This window comes from Pempheris klunzingeri, chromosome 24 (assembly GCF_042242105.1).
Source record: "Pempheris klunzingeri isolate RE-2024b chromosome 24, fPemKlu1.hap1, whole genome shotgun sequence".
NCBI lineage: Eukaryota > Metazoa > Chordata > Actinopteri > Acropomatiformes > Pempheridae > Pempheris > Pempheris klunzingeri.
This window is the reverse complement of record NC_092035.1, coordinates 8,017,528-8,034,639: the sequence shown is the minus strand read 5'-3', so window position 1 is coordinate 8,034,639 and position 17,112 is coordinate 8,017,528. Positions and strand designations below refer to the sequence as shown.

Sequence of the window (17,112 nt, the reverse complement as noted above, 5' to 3'; positions counted from 1 at the left end):
CGTGCAGGTAAGTCTCTCACTTTTAAGTCCACTCCCAATATCTCATATCTTCACTGTCATATTCAGAAGCTTTTTATTTTCCCTTTTAAAGTGGATGACCATTAAAAAAACAAATATACTCTCATGGCATTTAAATGTTGACATGATCATCATAGACATCTGACATCTGATTTCTTCTTGCTTTTCCCAGACGTGTCAACATGCCGGCTGGATCAGTGAAATTGCAAAGCATCAAAAGACTGGGACAGGAAAACCACAGCTATGAGTTTTCAGATGAAGGTAAAGCATGTTGATGCTTTATTAAACACAAAAGCTACAAAGATGTTATTTACTTTTTCTAAATAAAGAACATGAATAAGAGTTTCAGCTACAGATATGAATTATAAAAATGGTGAATGTCCATTTGGCTCTTGTGTTGCAGAACCAGCTGGCCCCTATATGTAAGTATTGTGTTCTTTGGAATATTTCATGTGTCTTCATTTATGTATTTTTTGGATATCAACTTCAATATTATATTGAAATTTATAAATGACTCTATTGCATTTTTACAGGCAAATCTCATTATATTTTTAGAGAAAGGCAGTTTTTATTCTGGTGTTTGGTGTCAGTACAGATGTTCTGCACAGTCTCCACCAGTGTGGTGGAGGATATTCAAATATGTATGCACGGCTTCACAATTTTAGTGCAAAGTGCAGCCACCAGCTAGCCAGAATTATTTAACAGCAGGAAAAATAAGCAGTAAACCAAAAAGGCAGCTGCCTCTTTTCTAAAATGGATTATTGCCTTACACAGGAAGACATTTAGTAGCTAGAAAGAGAGATCTATTATCTCTGTGGAGGTCAGTGACCTTTGTGTGTATGTATGTATGTATGTATGTATGTATGTATGTATGTATGTATGTATGTATGTATGAAGGCCTATGGACATGTGTTTATTCAGTCTATTTATTCAGGTAACACTTCACAATAATGGTAAAACATACAGTATGTTTAAATAATGCATTGCTAACACATGAGTCAGTGCGTGGATTGATGCACTATGTATCCTATTAATCACCATTAACAAATGATCAATGCATCCATTAAGCGTTCTGTTCATATTCATGAGCAGCATGAATTCATGACACGCTGTGCATTTACTCACACATTAAATCATCATGCACTCCCTAAGCATGTGTTTTGCAACCTTGTCATGAAGCGTTACCTAGAGGATATGTTTACCAGCTCTCGCTGTGTTTTGTTTTCTTCCATGCAGGACCATGAGCTCTCCCAAGGACAATGAGAAGTGAGTAAAAGGTAGCAATAGAGCCCTGGATGCTCTGCCATATTCACCTCATATAAAAACTAACTGGCCTTCTGTTTCAATCAGAGGTCAAGGGAAAGCGGAGCAACCAGCTATAAGAGTTGGCTTCTTTCAGCTGGTAAAATACCTTCCCAGTTTTCATTAATCACTATGTAACACCTGCCCTCTTCCTTCAGTTGTCTGTGCACCTTATAGACGTGTGTGTTTTGTGCTCATATGCTTGTTTAGTTCCGTTTTGCCTCATGCAAGGATGTGCTGATGATGGTGGTGGGTGGTGTGTGTGCGGTGCTGCACGGTTCGGCCCAGCCCCTCATGCTGCTGGTGTTCGGCCTGCTCACCGACACCTTCATCGACTACGACATTGAGCTCAACGAGCTGAGCGATGACAGGAAGGAGTGCGTCAACAACACTATCCAGTGGAAGAAGAACTACACTGACTGGAACTTCATGAACAATTCAACATGGGAGATGCTCAGGCCACTGAAGCACGGGACGTGTGGGTAAGTGGGTTGTGAGAAATGGTGGGCTTTTTTCAACATCGAATATAGTGTAAGATGTGATTTTAAAAGTTTCACGGCTGTGTTTAAGTGTCTGTGTGGTTTTGCAGTCCTCATATATGATTTATTTATTGTATCTTTCAGGCTTCTTGACATTGAGTATGAAATGACCAAATTTGCCTTCTATTATGTTGGAATCGGAGCCGCTGTATTCTTGCTGGGATACTTTCAGGTTGGTCCTTAAATGTCATTGTTTACATAGAAAGAGACGCATCTAAAATTCAGCCTGTATCCTCGCATCCACTCAAAACCAAATCTTAAAGGAAACATCAGAAATCCTCCTCCGACTGCCTGGATATTCTGCCTACAAGCTTTTTCAAAATGTTCTTAATTACATGACATGGGACCCTCAGTAAATAGTCAACTCTTACACAGCCCCTAAACACTGCAGCTATTAAGCATTTCTAAACTATCTAGACACTTCACTAATGAACAATTACAGGCCAAGATTTATGAGTCAAGTCACTGAAAAAGGGGTTTTCCAACAACTTAACACCTTCTTGGCCATAAACAATTGAGTAGGTGTTTCCAGTCAAACCCACCACAGGGACATGCCTTGTTAATGTCCTATTTAGATGCATACAGTTGTAACATTTCTTAGTATATTGGATCTCAGTGCTGCATCCAACAGGGTTGACCACAACATATCACTAGACAGACTGGGAAACAGGATGGGACATTCTGGCACATTCTTAGAGTGGTTTCAGTCTTACTGACTTATTGAATTGATAGACTCTGGCTTCCTGCCAGTGTCAAAGACCTGACTTTAAAATACTACTACTGGCTCATTAAGCACTAAATGGTTTAGAAATAGAGTATTACGCTATTATTAAAGCTGAGAGGCGTGCAAGAGACAGATTAAAAGAGATTGTTCAAAAGCGAAGACTGGAAGAAATACCCCCACATTTGGTCCCTTGCATGGGTCAAACTCCAAAACTGCTGGGTCCTACGTTTCCCACAATCCAACTCAATAATTTCGTCATCAGATGCACCATTAAAATCCACAAAAAAAAGAGATGCCAATCCCAAGCCGAGACCCTGGTGACATCACTGTGACATTGCCAGGGTTGCGTTTTCAGCATTGACAAGGCCGCAGCCAGAGGGCAGTATTCAACCATTTTCACAGGCTGTCGTATTCCTCACATTGAACATGTTGATTATGCTGCATTGAATGTGCCCCTTTAAATGTTGCACATGTGATTTTCTTTTTTACCTGTCAAAGGGAGGTCAGAGATCAAGGTCCTGGCTCCATTCTGCCACTCTGCTTGCTTTTATATGTAACAATGGGCCTAACCCCTCCTTTACAACTGTCAGATCTCCTTGTGGGTGACGGCTGCTGCCAGGCAGATTCAGCTCATCAGGAAAATGTACTTCAGCAAAGTGATGAGGATGGAGATTGGCTGGTTCGACTGCACCTCCGTCGGGGAGCTTAACACTCGCATGTCGGAGTGAGTGGGACAGCCAGGATGTCATTTCTGTTTCCTGGAGGGTTTCAGAGTATCGGTGTGTTCATGTCACAATGGTTATGTGTGTGTTATAGTGATATCAACAAGATCAACGACGCCATCGCAGATCAAGTTGCCATTTTTATGCAGCGCTTCACCACCTTTGTGTGTGGTTTCTGCATTGGCTTTGTGAAAGGATGGAAGTTAACGCTTGTCATTGTCGCAGCAAGTCCCCTGATCGGTCTGGGAGCTGGTTTCATGGCTCTGGTGAGACTTCACTTGATTTCTCTTGACCTGACTTGTTCACTCTCTTGACTTGATTTTAGCTCTTGACTTGACTTCTCATAACTTAATTTTTCTTGACTTGTCACCTATTTTCTCCTTATTCCTCTGTCATCCTTGCATCCCTCTGTTTTTCCTCTAGTTTGTGGCTAAGCTAACTGGGTTGGAGCTGCAGGCCTACGCCAAAGCTGGAGCTGTGGCCGACGAGGTCCTCTCCTCAATCAGGACGGTGGCTGCTTTTGGTGGAGAGAAAAAAGAAGTGCAAAGGTAAACTTTGCCAGATGAAAGCTGAAGATTTACTTTTTGCTTTATAAGTGATGCTGAGGTGAGCTCCTTCCCTTAAATGCAGGTATGACAGGAACCTGATCTCAGCGCAGCGCTGGGGCATCAGGAAGGGTATGATCATGGGCTTTTTCACCGGATATATGTGGATGATCATCTTTCTGTGTTATGGTCTGGCCTTCTGGTATGGCTCCAGTCTGGTGGTGGACACTGCGGAGTACACACCAGGAACACTCCTACAGGTATCACTCATTGACAAAGTATGAATTTATGTGCCTTTTTGGTTCATGACAACCCCTGTGGATAGATGACCGCTGCAGCATATGGAAAAGAAAAGAAGAACTTTTTCTGTTCATTTTTTGTGATTACAAGCTCCCTTTGGATTCCCCTTTCAGTTTTTATCACTTACATGAGTGCTGGGAACTGCACCTGAACCATCATTATACTGTTTAATTCCTAATTTGTTACTTTTCTGCGTGTGCAATGTGGTATCCTGCAACAGTGTTTTGTGCAGGCCAAGAAAGTTTTTGCCACTGCAGTATAATATACTGACCTCTTCATTCCAGGTGTTCTTTGGTGTTTTGGTAGCAGCCATGAATTTGGGGCAGGCCTCCCCATGTCTGGAGGCATTTGCTGCAGGCCGTGGAGCTGCTACCATCATCTTTGAGACTATTGAAAGAGTGAGAACGCTTGTTGTTAGAATTTATCCTTAGGACAGGACAGTGTTACTTCTTATTGACAAGTCTAATTTCTTCTAACTATATTCTCTGTTAGGAGCCAGAGATTGACTGTTTATCTGAGGCTGGATACAAGCTTGACAGGGTCAAAGGAGATATTGAGTTTCACAATGTGACCTTCTACTATCCGTCCAGACCTGAAGTCAAGGTACTTGCCTGCTTCTACATTCGTTATCATTCATAACTCAAGGTAGAATTAAATTTCTGGTGTCATTTTGTCTCTGCTCAGATCTTGGACCAGCTCAGTGTTGCAGTGAAGTCAGGGGAGACCACAGCCTTTGTCGGTGCGAGTGGAGCCGGGAAAAGTACTGCTATTCAGCTCATCCAGCGCTTCTATGACCCTAAAGAGGGCATGGTAGGCTTGTTCTAAAACAAGCATGTGATGCTCATATAACATACTGTGATTCTTTAATCAGCGGTCCACTTTGTCAACTTCCCTCGACAGACTGTAGCTGCCACCCCCTTCCTTTAAAGCTTTATTCTAGTCATTTCAAAAATAACCATCCCCCGAGGGTGACAGAAGTACATGATAATCTGTTTCATTATTCAGCCAATGGGTCCTAACAGCCTCATTTTTCACTTTTACTGGAATTAGAGGTCTTACTTTCTTATTCCCTTCAGCTCCTGAAGAAGGAAATGGCCTTTTGTGGCACAGCGAAGGTTATGCTCAAGACTAACAACCTTACCATTTGAAACTAGCATTGTGAAAATACTTGCCTTAAATAGCATCATTTATCAATTTTAGCAAAACCACCTGCTCTCTGTGCGCTCCATCTTAGGTCACCCTGGACGGTCATGACATCAGAGGGCTGAACATCCAATGGCTGCGCTCGCTGATTGGCATTGTGGAGCAGGAGCCTGTGCTGTTTGCCACCACCATTGCTGAGAATATACGCTACGGTCGACCCGGCGTCTCCATGGAGGACATCATCACTGCTGCGAAGGAGGCCAACGCCTACAACTTCATCATGGACCTGCCACAGGTGAAGACGTGTAGGTGCTCACATGCAGCAGTAGTTTTAACAAACCAGTCAGCCTAATAAGTTTCCCTGTCTTATGAAATCTGGCAGCAATTCAACACTTTGGTGGGGGAGGGTGGAGGTCAGATGAGCGGCGGTCAGAAGCAGCGTATTGCCATTGCTCGGGCGCTGGTCAGGAATCCTCGAATCTTGCTGCTGGACATGGCGACCTCTGCCCTTGACAATGAGAGCGAGGCTATAGTTCAAGAAGCTTTGGATAAAGTAAGTCTGTCAGACCCACTGTGGACAGCTTTTAAAAAAGTCAAAATTGACGCACCAGAACTGATGATGAAGTTTGGTTCCATCATAGGTACGCATGGGTCGTACCACCATCTCCATCGCTCACCGGCTCTCCACCATAAAGAACGCTGATGTGATTGTTGGCTTTGAGCACGGCCGAGCTGTGGAGAGAGGCAAACACAACGACCTGCTGGAGAGGAAGGGAGTCTACTTCACTCTAGTCACCCTGCAGAGCCAAGGAGACAAGGCTCTGAACGAGAAGGCTCAGCAAAGTAGGTCCAACATTGGCGGAATGATGTCTTCACGATCTCACAAAGTCACAAAATCTTTTCATTCACTCTTTTAATTTGATCTACTAACTGTGATCAACACCCGTTATTGGATCTCTTTTATTAGTGGCTGACAATGATGAAGAGCCAGAGAGACTGAGTCTATCCAGTGCAGGCAACTACCGTGCCAGTTTGAGGTATTACACAAACACATTCCCAGTCACCACTCATTTGCTTACTTGTGCATAATATCTGTTTACATGGTCCTGCCTGTGCATCTAAATAGGATTATTATACTGTAGTAGTTGTTTGGTGGCCGGAATTGAGCTGTGTCATGGCAGAAACTGGTACCTTCATTTACTTAATTACCCTTTTACATTTACTTCGACATTTGGAGCAATTAGCTGACACTATCATCCAGAGCCACTTACAAATGGTGCAACAGCAGAGGAGGTTTGAGGTCCTCTATCACCGCTGTTACAAGCACCCAGTAATGAGTGCAAGAGGAAGAACAGCAGCAACGTCAACACAGTCGAGTAGCTGCAATACATTCCAGTGTCCATAGAATATTAATGAGCATGAAGTGATGGATATAGATAATAGCTGTGCAGAATTTTTATTTTTTTATTTCTGCAGAGCCTCGATCCGACAGAGGTCCCGATCTCAGATGTCCAATCTGATCCCAGAGTCTACTGTTCCTGGATCTGGAGATCTTGGCCCCAGAGCCTACGCTGTGTCACAGGCAGATAAGGTGTGTGTGTGTGTGTGTGTGTGTAGGTGAGTGTCTTTGCATCCAATTTTATGTGTGGGTGGGTGAAGCAGGTCCACAATCATTACGTACAGTTGGAAAATAATTTGTTTGAGGTTTCCTGTCCATGCATCTGTTGTTTTGAAATCATATCCTCATACAGGACACTACACTTTAATAGCTTTTACTGTGTACACTCAGAACGCTATCGAGGAAGAGGAGGAGGAACAAGTGGAACCAGCTCCAGTCACCAGGATTCTGAAGTACAACATACCTGAGTGGCCCTATATGCTCTTTGGATCCATTGGGGCCGCCGTAAATGGAGGAGTCAACCCCGTCTACTCTCTACTGTTCAGTCAGATCTTGGCGGTGAGGCTCAAGTAGCAATCAAATTACCTGAAATGCACAAATAAATTGAATTTCAAGGGTCTTAAAGCCACTATGTGTAGAAATTGAACATGTCAATAAAAGTGACAGCAACAACAGATCTGACAAAGGGACACCACAGAGCATTGCTTGAAGTCTAACAAATCTATACTCCAACCAGTTCATTTATACTACAAAAGACAAGGTTCAGTAAAAGTAAATAGTGCGAACAGCTAAGCTACAACAACAATCTCTTTTTTGGACTGGATTTTTGTTTATTCAAAGGTTAGCACTCTCATGGATTTGCTATTGCCAGTGGTTTGTGTTTGTATGTTGAGGCCAACTTAGGTTGAACTCGACAAAACAGAGGTGTGATTTACTTTGGCCAGCGATCACAGTGATTCTTTTGAAATTAACCTATTATGTAACATCTGTGGTTTAAATGCTGGTGTGTTTTACTGGTAGGACTTTTGTCTACTTTTCATAAAAACATGCCTGTCATCAGGATAACCTAAAGCTTTACATGTAATCTATACGTATGCAAATTGCATATGTATGTGCATAATGGTCGATATCAATATGTTTTGTACGTGTGCATTTGTGTGTGTGCATGTGCAGACATTCTCGGTGACAGATCCCGTGGCTCAGAGGAGAGAGATTGACAGTATCTGCGTGTTCTTTGTCATGGTCGGCGTGGTCTCCTTCTTCACTCAGATGCTGCAGGTAGAGTAGCAGTCTGCTTTAGGGACACTGACTGTTTTAGTGCTTCTGCCTTCATCCACTGCTTGTGTTCAAGGTTGGGGGAAAATCACGAGAGACCTTCATTTTGGTAAATGAATACTTTCTTTGGATGAAAAAGATTTCCCTGCATCCTGCAGAAGTGCTGCTCTATAATTGATCTGAGTTCTGACCCCCTGCACAGATGGATGACAATTACACGATTTTCTCAGATTACTGATATATTATGTCAAGAATCATTGTGATTGTATTTTGGATTTAACACAAATGTGTTCCGTCTCCAGGGCTATGCCTTCTCCAAGTCTGGAGAGCTGCTGACCCGCAGGTTACGGCGGCTCGGCTTCCACGCCATGCTGGGCCAAGAGATCGGCTGGTTTGATGATCACAGAAACAGCCCCGGAGCTCTGACCACACGTCTGGCGACTGATGCCTCTCAAGTTCAAGGGGTGAGTTACAGCCTCCGTGTAAAACATGGCAATTTTGAAGAGTTGCTCAGTCCCACATTCAGCAATAAACTTGCATGTTTCATGTAATGAGCTAGTAAGAAGAGATTTTGTTTCCAGTGCCTCAAGCCAATCCCCTGGGATTAAAACACAGTTTGATTTCAAATGGTATTATTATATGCTGTGCTCACAACCTCACAACCAACTTTTAAAAGGCAGAGTGAGTTAATTTTTCTGATATTTTCATATATTAACTTTGGGAGGGTACTACAGAAGCAGTGAAGTTTATAAAAATGGTTTTTAAGCCACACTCTGCCATTTGATATTATAAAAGAAATACAAAGGAAAGAAATGCACTCTGTTTAGTTGCTGTTCAAGTATAATGACAATTAAGTTGAGCTGAATTGAACTGAATGAATCAACACATCCTAAACGCCAATTCTTTGGCTTAACTCAATTTGAACCAAATTTATAGTTACTGCATTTTGTCTTTGTTGGATAACTGTAACTTACTTAATTCCCTGTCCTTAATTGTAATGTAATACTATGTATTATAACATGATCCTTCTTTTCCACTTGTCTTCTCCTCAGGCCACGGGCTCGCAGATCGGCATGATCGTCAACTCTCTGACCAACATCGGCGTGGCCGTCCTCATGTCCTTCTACTTCAGCTGGAAGCTCACGCTGCTCATCCTGTGCTTCCTGCCGTTCATCGCTCTGTCGGGTGGCTTCCAGGCTTCGATGCTAACGAGGTTTGCGAAGCAGGACAAGCAGGCCATGGAGATCGCGGGACAGGTCAGATGTTGTTCAGTCTTCGCCAGGTGTCCTGTCTTAGGTGACTATTAGTCACACAGATACAACACTGTGATTTTGAGTGATGAGTCAAAAGCATCATTTCAATAATCCTACTAAACTTTCAGGAGGAAGGTGACATCAGATGACTTATCTACTGAAAGCAGATAAGAGACATCTTAACAACAGTGTCTATTTTAGGCTCCAGCTTTCAGCCTTTTGTCTTCACTACAGGAAAGCTCTACAGCCCTGCAGCTGAACTCAGATCTCAGTACAATAGTGTTTTATTAGGCGCTCCTGTAATTTGGCAAGTTAGGAACAGAGCTAAGACTGTCAGCCTTAATTCCTACTGAAGTCACCCAGGCTTAAAATGCAGTCATGGTACTGAAACACACGGTGGACAAAACCTCAGGCCAATGCAGAGAGCAAGATAGTTCATTCAAAGAAAAAGTATTCAAAAGTCAATTTACTCTATGCTTCCTTTACGCTATCTTAATTATCCAGATGAAGCAAACCCCACCCATCCAAATAAAGTGGATTAGATGAAAGTTTAACGATCCCTATGGGGAGGAAGAGGCTTACTGCAGCAGCATAAAACAGGATATAGATAAGAATGGAGCAAACGCTTTATCTATATCTTATGCTCCCTCGCACATTAAAAACACATCAGAAGGAGCGCCTTGGCCGCCGAATGGTTACAGCACATGCCACATGGATTCATGGTCACAACCGGCACTGGTTCGTTTCCAGATGGTGACCTTTGTTGCTTGTCATACACCTATCATTCTCTCCTCATTTCCTATCTGCTTCTTCAATATCAATATCCAATAAAGCCAAAAAATACCCCACAACAATCAGGAACAGCTTCTATTCAACGATCTGCCCTGTTTTTTGCCATTTCATCTGGTATCAGAGTTTCAGCCTGAGTCCTGTATTTGCAGATTTCTGGGGAGGCACTAAATAACATCCGCACCATCGCAGGCCTGGGTAAAGAGAGGAGTTTTGTGGAGATGTACGAGACCCAGCTAGATGCTCCGTTCCAAGCCGCCATAAAGAAGGCAAACGTGTACGGAGCCTGCTATGGTTTCGCCCAGTGTGTCGTCTTCTTGACCAACTCTGCCTCCTACAGGTTTGGAGGTTACTTGGTGCGACAGGAGGGTCTCCATTTCAGTCTGGTGTTCAGGTGAGAGGAGAGGGCTGGTGTCTTGTTTTGTAAATGCATGTCTCACCCAACAACTGGTAATAAATACATTGTGTTTCTTGTGACTGCTTCACAATAAAAGTCACCCCTTGTTTCACATTGCAGAGGTAGAAAAGGACTGATTGACAAGTTACATTTTGTTGGTTTCTCTGGCAGGGTCATCTCGGCCATCGTCACCAGCGGCACAGCCCTCGGTCGAGCCTCCTCTTACACACCAGACTACGCCAAGGCCAAGATTTCAGCAGCACGCTTCTTCCAGCTGCTGGACCGTGTGCCTCAGATCAGGGTCTATGACGAAAAGGGAGATAAATGGGTATGAGAGCATATGTAATGCTATGTGTTATGTCCTATGACAGTACACTGCACACCCTGCCTCTGTGATAGATTCAGAGGGGAATCAAGATGAAAAGTCTGATTTTGTATTCCTTTATTGCTTTGCTTATTAATTTTGCATGAGTCATGAAAGAGAGATGAGTTGATGGAAGGAGGAGACAAGAAAGGATTGTTAGTCCTCCACATATTGTGCATCAAGTATTTCCTGAGAGCACTAGCACAGTGAGCCCTTTGAAATATGTAAATCATTCAGAAAAAAACCCTCAGAAGACCATCATTAGCAAATGAAACTCTGTGTACAGTCTGATCAGCCTCTTAAGGACAGGAGGTAGCACCTTAACACACCATGAAACCTACTCTAACTCTAACCTTTGGGCTTTTTTCCCACTCTCTCTCTCTCTCTGCTGTGTTATCAGGATAACTTCCAAGGGAACATTGAATTCATTGACTGTAAGTTCACCTACCCCACCAGGCCAGACATCCAGGTCCTGAACGGGCTGAATGTGTCAGTGAAGCCTGGTCAGACGTTGGCCTTTGTGGGCAGCAGCGGCTGCGGGAAGAGCACCAGCGTCCAGCTGCTGGAGAGGTTTTATGATCCTGACCTCGGCAGAGTGGTGAGGAGGACACACAGTTAATTCAATTCAATTCAATTCAATTTTATTTGTATAGCCCAATATCACAACAGAGTGTCTGTAATGCTGCATACTGAATGTAAAGTCTATTGTGAATAGTGTCACATAGTGTCTGTATGCTGTAAATGCTACTGTTTTGAGGTACTTGCACTTCTTCTACTTCACAACATTTAGAGGGAAATATTGTAATTTATTTGACATCTTATAATTATTAGTTACTTTTCAAATTTAATTAATTTTACATTAATACATACATACAATACTTACAATAATCCAGTATTATAATATATAATGACATAACACTCACAGGAGCCACTTGGGGCACCCCCACTTTTAATCGCCCACTGCTTCTGTATTTCTAGTCAAAGGGGCACTCAACTGATTTTATACATGAAGTCCAGTTTACTCATTAAGAGAATAGGAGCGTCCGTGGTAACAGTAATTATTTTTTTAAAGCCATTATTGAGATCACAAGTAGATTATCTTGAGATAACAAAACTCGTTCTTTCATGAAAACTGGTTCATTTTCTTGTGATACCAGGTTAATTTAACTTATTAAAATATGCATGGTGCGAGCTTTTTAGGGCACTCCTGACATACATGCACTAAAACACGGATGCAGACACACATTGTTCAGCACACACAGCTCCATCTTACTTGCCTTACTAACTGGACTGAGGTTGTGCTGGCTGATGTCATGCTGGCAGCTGACATTTCGCATTAGGAGCAGGAAAACACTGAATTATGGAAGACAAAATGGGACTGATTTTAATGGTAATTTCTCTAAAGGTGCTGGAGCTGGAGTGGATGGGTCCAAGTGGCCTGTGATGAACATATGTAGTCAGAGGAAACGACCTTTTGTTTCCCCATGATACAGTCTGATTATCTTGTTATCTGAAAACAACAAAGCTGGTTTCTCAAGATAACGACATAATAATCGCAAGCACGCCCGTCCTTGGCTTCCGCGAAAAACAGAACACAGAGAGTGAATATTGGACTTACATTCATCAAGCGGACACAAACATGACTCCAAATGAACGAGCCAACTGTTTGGCACTATGGTATTACGCTAATAATGTGACAATATGTCAGTGTTGTACTGACAGCTTAGAATATGGACCTGCATAGGAGAAATCTGGTGACTTATTTGCCTTTTTCCACAAGGATATGTGCAAATGAGAGGTCTGACTTTATATTATATTGTCACAGCAGATGCTGACCTTTGTCGAAATGCCAGATATCTCATTTTGAAATGAATGAGGGACCGTGTGTAGTCTGCTTTCAGCTTACACTCAAGAGGCACAGTTGTACCTTGAGTGTCATTGTCTTAAGTAAAACCAGTAATTTGTCAAAGTCAAAGAACAATTGCAGGACATTCAGTGCACTTGGTGATTGAAGTATTTCTGACTTCACTTCATTTATCAGTCAGACATTTGTGCTGACTTTGTGCTTTATTCTTTAAGAAAGAGGCACTCAACCCAGGGTGGAGGTTTGCCTTTGTGCCAGTGAGGGATCCCTGCCAAAATTCAAATGGCCTTAATTGAGTTGGAAGTGGTTTGGAAACACGTAGTCCTGATTCCCTGTCTGAGACTTGAAAAGGACAGCATCACCTCTGCATAGTTAAGAGAAATTACAGCAGAGATGGTGTTATGATAGGTCATTAGGTAGATTGTATTTCCACTATTTGATTATTACATTGTTTTGTACTAATGGTACAATCACTTGCTTCCTGCAGCTGATCGATGGCCGTGACTCGTGTCGTGTCAATGTGTCCTTCCTGCGTTCCAAGATTGGCATCGTGTCCCAGGAGCCCATCTTGTTTGACTGCAGCATCGAGGAGAACATCAAGTACGGCAACAACATGCGGGAAATCAGCATGAATGAGGTCATCTCAGCCGCCAAGAAAGCCCAGCTTCACGACTTTGTCATGGCGCTCCCTGAGGTACGGCAGCAGCAGAGAGGCTGGTACATATAAAATATATATATATAGGAGGGACAGGTGTGGCTTGATGTGTGATGGAGGAGCAGGTGTGCAGGTGACTGTGGTGCCTCACAGTGTATCTCACTGTATCTCACCACTAGCAACCCCCCTAAATGATAGTTCATATCAAACAGTTCCCTCTAAAGGAAATACAAATATCACAAAACTTAATAAAAATCTGAAACACATGAAACTGTAATAATGAATGAAATCTTGTCAGCCCATCTGCATTTAATGAAGATGAATTAAAGTGAAACCAATCTCATGTAGTAGAAGCTAAATTCTATCTTGTGTTTTAGATTCTAACCTTATGACCATATTTATGACAGGCTCTACACACCTCCCTGTTGTATTTGTTGGCAAGAGCAGTTAAAAGCTAAACTCCTTGTCATATGTTGTGTTATAATAAGTGTTGAAGCACAGGTTTAATAGTGAGGCGCCACAACCCAGATTCATCCTCAGGCTACAGGATCTATACCGACTGACATTTTTATGTAACTGACACACACAGCCCTAGTAATGAACTATGGAAGAATCTCAGGTTTGGATTTGTGGGTCGATGGATAATTCAGCTGACTGATAATTCAGCATTTAATTTTCCAGTGGCAAATTAGTGAGTGAGTGTATTTGTTGTTAAAGTGATTCCACGTAATATAAAGAAACAATCTTGACACAGATTTATATTTTTTCAAGAACTGTAACCAAGATGTATACTGAGCAGAACATTTGGCAGTGGAACACCTCACCTCATTGTCCCTAAATAACATCATCAGTTTTGCATTTCTGTGCTACTTTCTGTAGTAATTTCTTATCACTTAGTGACCAACATGAACACAGATACCGATACAGCTGCAACAACAGCACTCTGGACTGCCTCTAACTTCTAATATCAGACTGCTATTAGTAGGAGTTTCTCCTAATGTGGCCTGTTAGGAGCTGTGTTTCGCCTTAGGATGTTTTGTGCATAGAGTCCCAGGGGATGGGGAGAGGTGAGAAACTCTAAGGGCAAGTTATGGAAAGTTCCATTAATACAGAGCCTAGGGGAAGTGCAAGAGGTGTGAGAGAGGCAGACAAAGTGCCCCAATTTTTCACAAAGGACACTGAGGTAAAAGTCATTATGGTCATCATTGTAGTTTTTATGACATACGTAGAAAGAATGTAAGGATTTTTGGCTTTGAGACAGATATGACTCACCATAAAATACATGCTGCTCTGTGTTCCTGCTTCAGAAATACGAGACAAACGTCGGTGCCCAGGGTTCTCAGCTGTCTCGCGGTCAGAAGCAGCGCATCGCCATAGCCAGGGCAATCATACGTGACCCCAAGATCCTGCTCCTGGACGAGGCCACCTCCGCCCTGGACACTGAGAGCGAGAAGGTAAACTGAACATCGTTTGTTCACTCCAAACATCTCACATCACGATACAGTGCAACTGCTTGATTTTCTCAGGGCACCGAGAGCAGGAAGAGCAGGCAGTTAATTATTATTATCATTAACATCATTATCATTCATCAACTCTATTATTATCACCGGCAGCTCACAGTTCACACCAACCCTCCAGTAGAGCCTCTTTAAGATGAATATGGTCTGTGGGCCTGTGTAGTCGCAGCTCCAAAGGCTGAACCACACTGAGGAGCAGAGAGGCCTCTGCAGCGCACTGATCCACTGGAGCATTCTAATGATAGTAATCAAAGCATGATTGTCAAATTGCTATAATTGTGAGGTTTGTGCGTGCGTGTGCTGCGTGGGAGAAGTGATGATGCCTGTGTGTGAACATTGCTCCATGTGTGTGTGTTTTTGTGGCCATGGCAGACAGTACAAGAGGCCCTGGACAAAGCCAGAGAGGGCCGGACCTGCATCGTTATCGCCCATCGCCTGTCAACCATTCAGAACTCTGACATTATCGCCGTCATGTCCAGGGGCCTTGTGATCGAGAAAGGAACGCACGATCAGCTCATGGCCTTGAAGGGAGCATACTACAAGCTGGTTACCACAGGAGCACCGATTAGCTAACTGCTCAGGGAAACTGCAGCCAATTAGCCAGGCAGTTCACTTGCAGTATTTATTTTTGGGTGGGGATCCTGTCCTGAAGAGAGGGGCAGGTATTTACTCATCGTCTTTCTGTTTTGTTGGCAGTCGTTTATATCTTGAATACTGGTCCGTCCCAGTATTACTCCCAGAGGTCCTGAGCCCTGAAGTGCATGTTCACATGCCACCAGGTAGTTGTTAACTATGTCCTACGTCTTAAAAAGTGCCAACACATACAACATGTAAGCCACACTTGATGCAGCTAAGTGTATCCCACAATGCAACACAGCCTACAGCTCCAAACTAGTCCTTTGTAAGTGCCTACAGTGTAACGACCATTAAACAGCAGACATGAAGATGCTGGATTTCATGCTGGATTCAGTGGGAATATTATTTATACTATTAATGCCCAAACACAATACAGTTAAAGCAGAACCTATGACATGTTTTTCATATAGTGTCACCTAACAGAGAAAAATTAGCAGAGAGTGATAAAATGTATGTGTATATATAAAATAACTAAATCTCTAATATCATATAATTCTATCAGGGAATAGTTCAACATTTCTTTTCTCATTTTGTTTACTGATGCTAACTTGGATAGTGCCAGGCTAGCTGCTGGCTCTAGCCTCATATTTAATGAATTCATGGATACTTCCTCAAATGTGAGGCTCCTCTTTGTAACATTGCATTAGACAGAAACCACTGAAAATTATATGATCATTTTCGTAAATTTTAAGCACACCATGAGTGTCCACATAATTCAGTGTAATTAATCTGTCAACTGTACCCCCCCCCCCCCCCCCCCCCGACCTCCTGTCATCTGATTAGAACTGTACGTATGGTCCTATTTTTTATGCTTTATGTGGAAATGAAATAAACCATCAAAGTGTCTGAGCTCCTCTGATGCTACAGAATTCATGTGAAGATGTGGGACGACCTCATTAATCAGGAGTGTGTTTCATACGTTTGAGGCAGTTAATTATGTTGTGGAGTAATTAAATCACAATCTTACAGGTTTATTATACGGTCATGTCTGTTTCTTTATTATTCTGGTCATCTTTTTGTGTTTTAAGGGATATTAAAAGCCCCCCCTCCCCCACAGGTGTTTCCAGTTAAGATACTTAGACCTCTGCTCAGGCTGGAGGTGGATGGAGCTGGTGATATGAGGTTATGCACTCTACAGACTATTAAGCTTGATAAAGCTGTGAGATTTCCCACCTGAACAGGTGCAACTGGAGAGTCACAGAGATGTCAATCAAACAGTCTGCCAAACACAAGACTTCTAATCAGCCAGTTAAGGGAAATCACCTGTGTGGCTGCACCATGGGTGTGCAGGACATTTTATTTTGTCAGGGGCTAATTGGGTGCCCTAACTCACGGGGCATTCAAGGACATTGCAACATCTGATATTTGACTGCCAAAGCACATTGTATTCATGCTGTTAGCAATTCAAAGTCAAAAGACAAACAATGAGCAAGCATGGACATTTTGATAAGGATCATGTGAAATTGGTTGTTTCCTGCATTATGGAGGATGGTTGCTATTTCACCACTAACTCAACGTTTGAGTGGCAAAGCGCCTTTGAAAGCTACGGAGCCCCGAAGACGACAAAATACAATAAATTAGACAAGTCACACATAACTGGATACTATTGTATGTTAAATACTGTTTTTTTTAAATAAATCTGAATGTAAAAATACAGAAATGTAAATCTT

At 42.6% G+C, this 17,112-nt stretch overlaps 1 protein-coding gene across 1 annotated transcript; it reads left to right on the top strand.

The window, feature by feature from the left end:
* Positions 1 to 200: 200 nt before the first annotated feature.
* On the top strand, positions 201 to 15,379 carry abcb11b (ATP-binding cassette, sub-family B (MDR/TAP), member 11b). The gene is made up of 28 exons (XM_070855388.1): positions 201 to 279; positions 422 to 440; positions 1,255 to 1,284; positions 1,369 to 1,420; positions 1,531 to 1,802; positions 1,944 to 2,031; positions 3,174 to 3,307; positions 3,400 to 3,571; positions 3,729 to 3,853; positions 3,936 to 4,110; positions 4,435 to 4,548; positions 4,643 to 4,753; positions 4,835 to 4,960; positions 5,385 to 5,588; positions 5,676 to 5,846; positions 5,935 to 6,136; positions 6,261 to 6,330; positions 6,770 to 6,884; positions 7,083 to 7,250; positions 7,866 to 7,970; positions 8,270 to 8,431; positions 9,020 to 9,223; positions 10,162 to 10,403; positions 10,578 to 10,734; positions 11,171 to 11,368; positions 13,122 to 13,328; positions 14,597 to 14,743; positions 15,179 to 15,379. Exons 1-28 carry the CDS (start codon positions 201 to 203, stop codon positions 15,377 to 15,379), a joined length of 4,050 nt encoding a protein of 1,349 aa, XP_070711489.1.
* Positions 15,380 to 17,112: the final 1,733 nt, after the last annotated feature.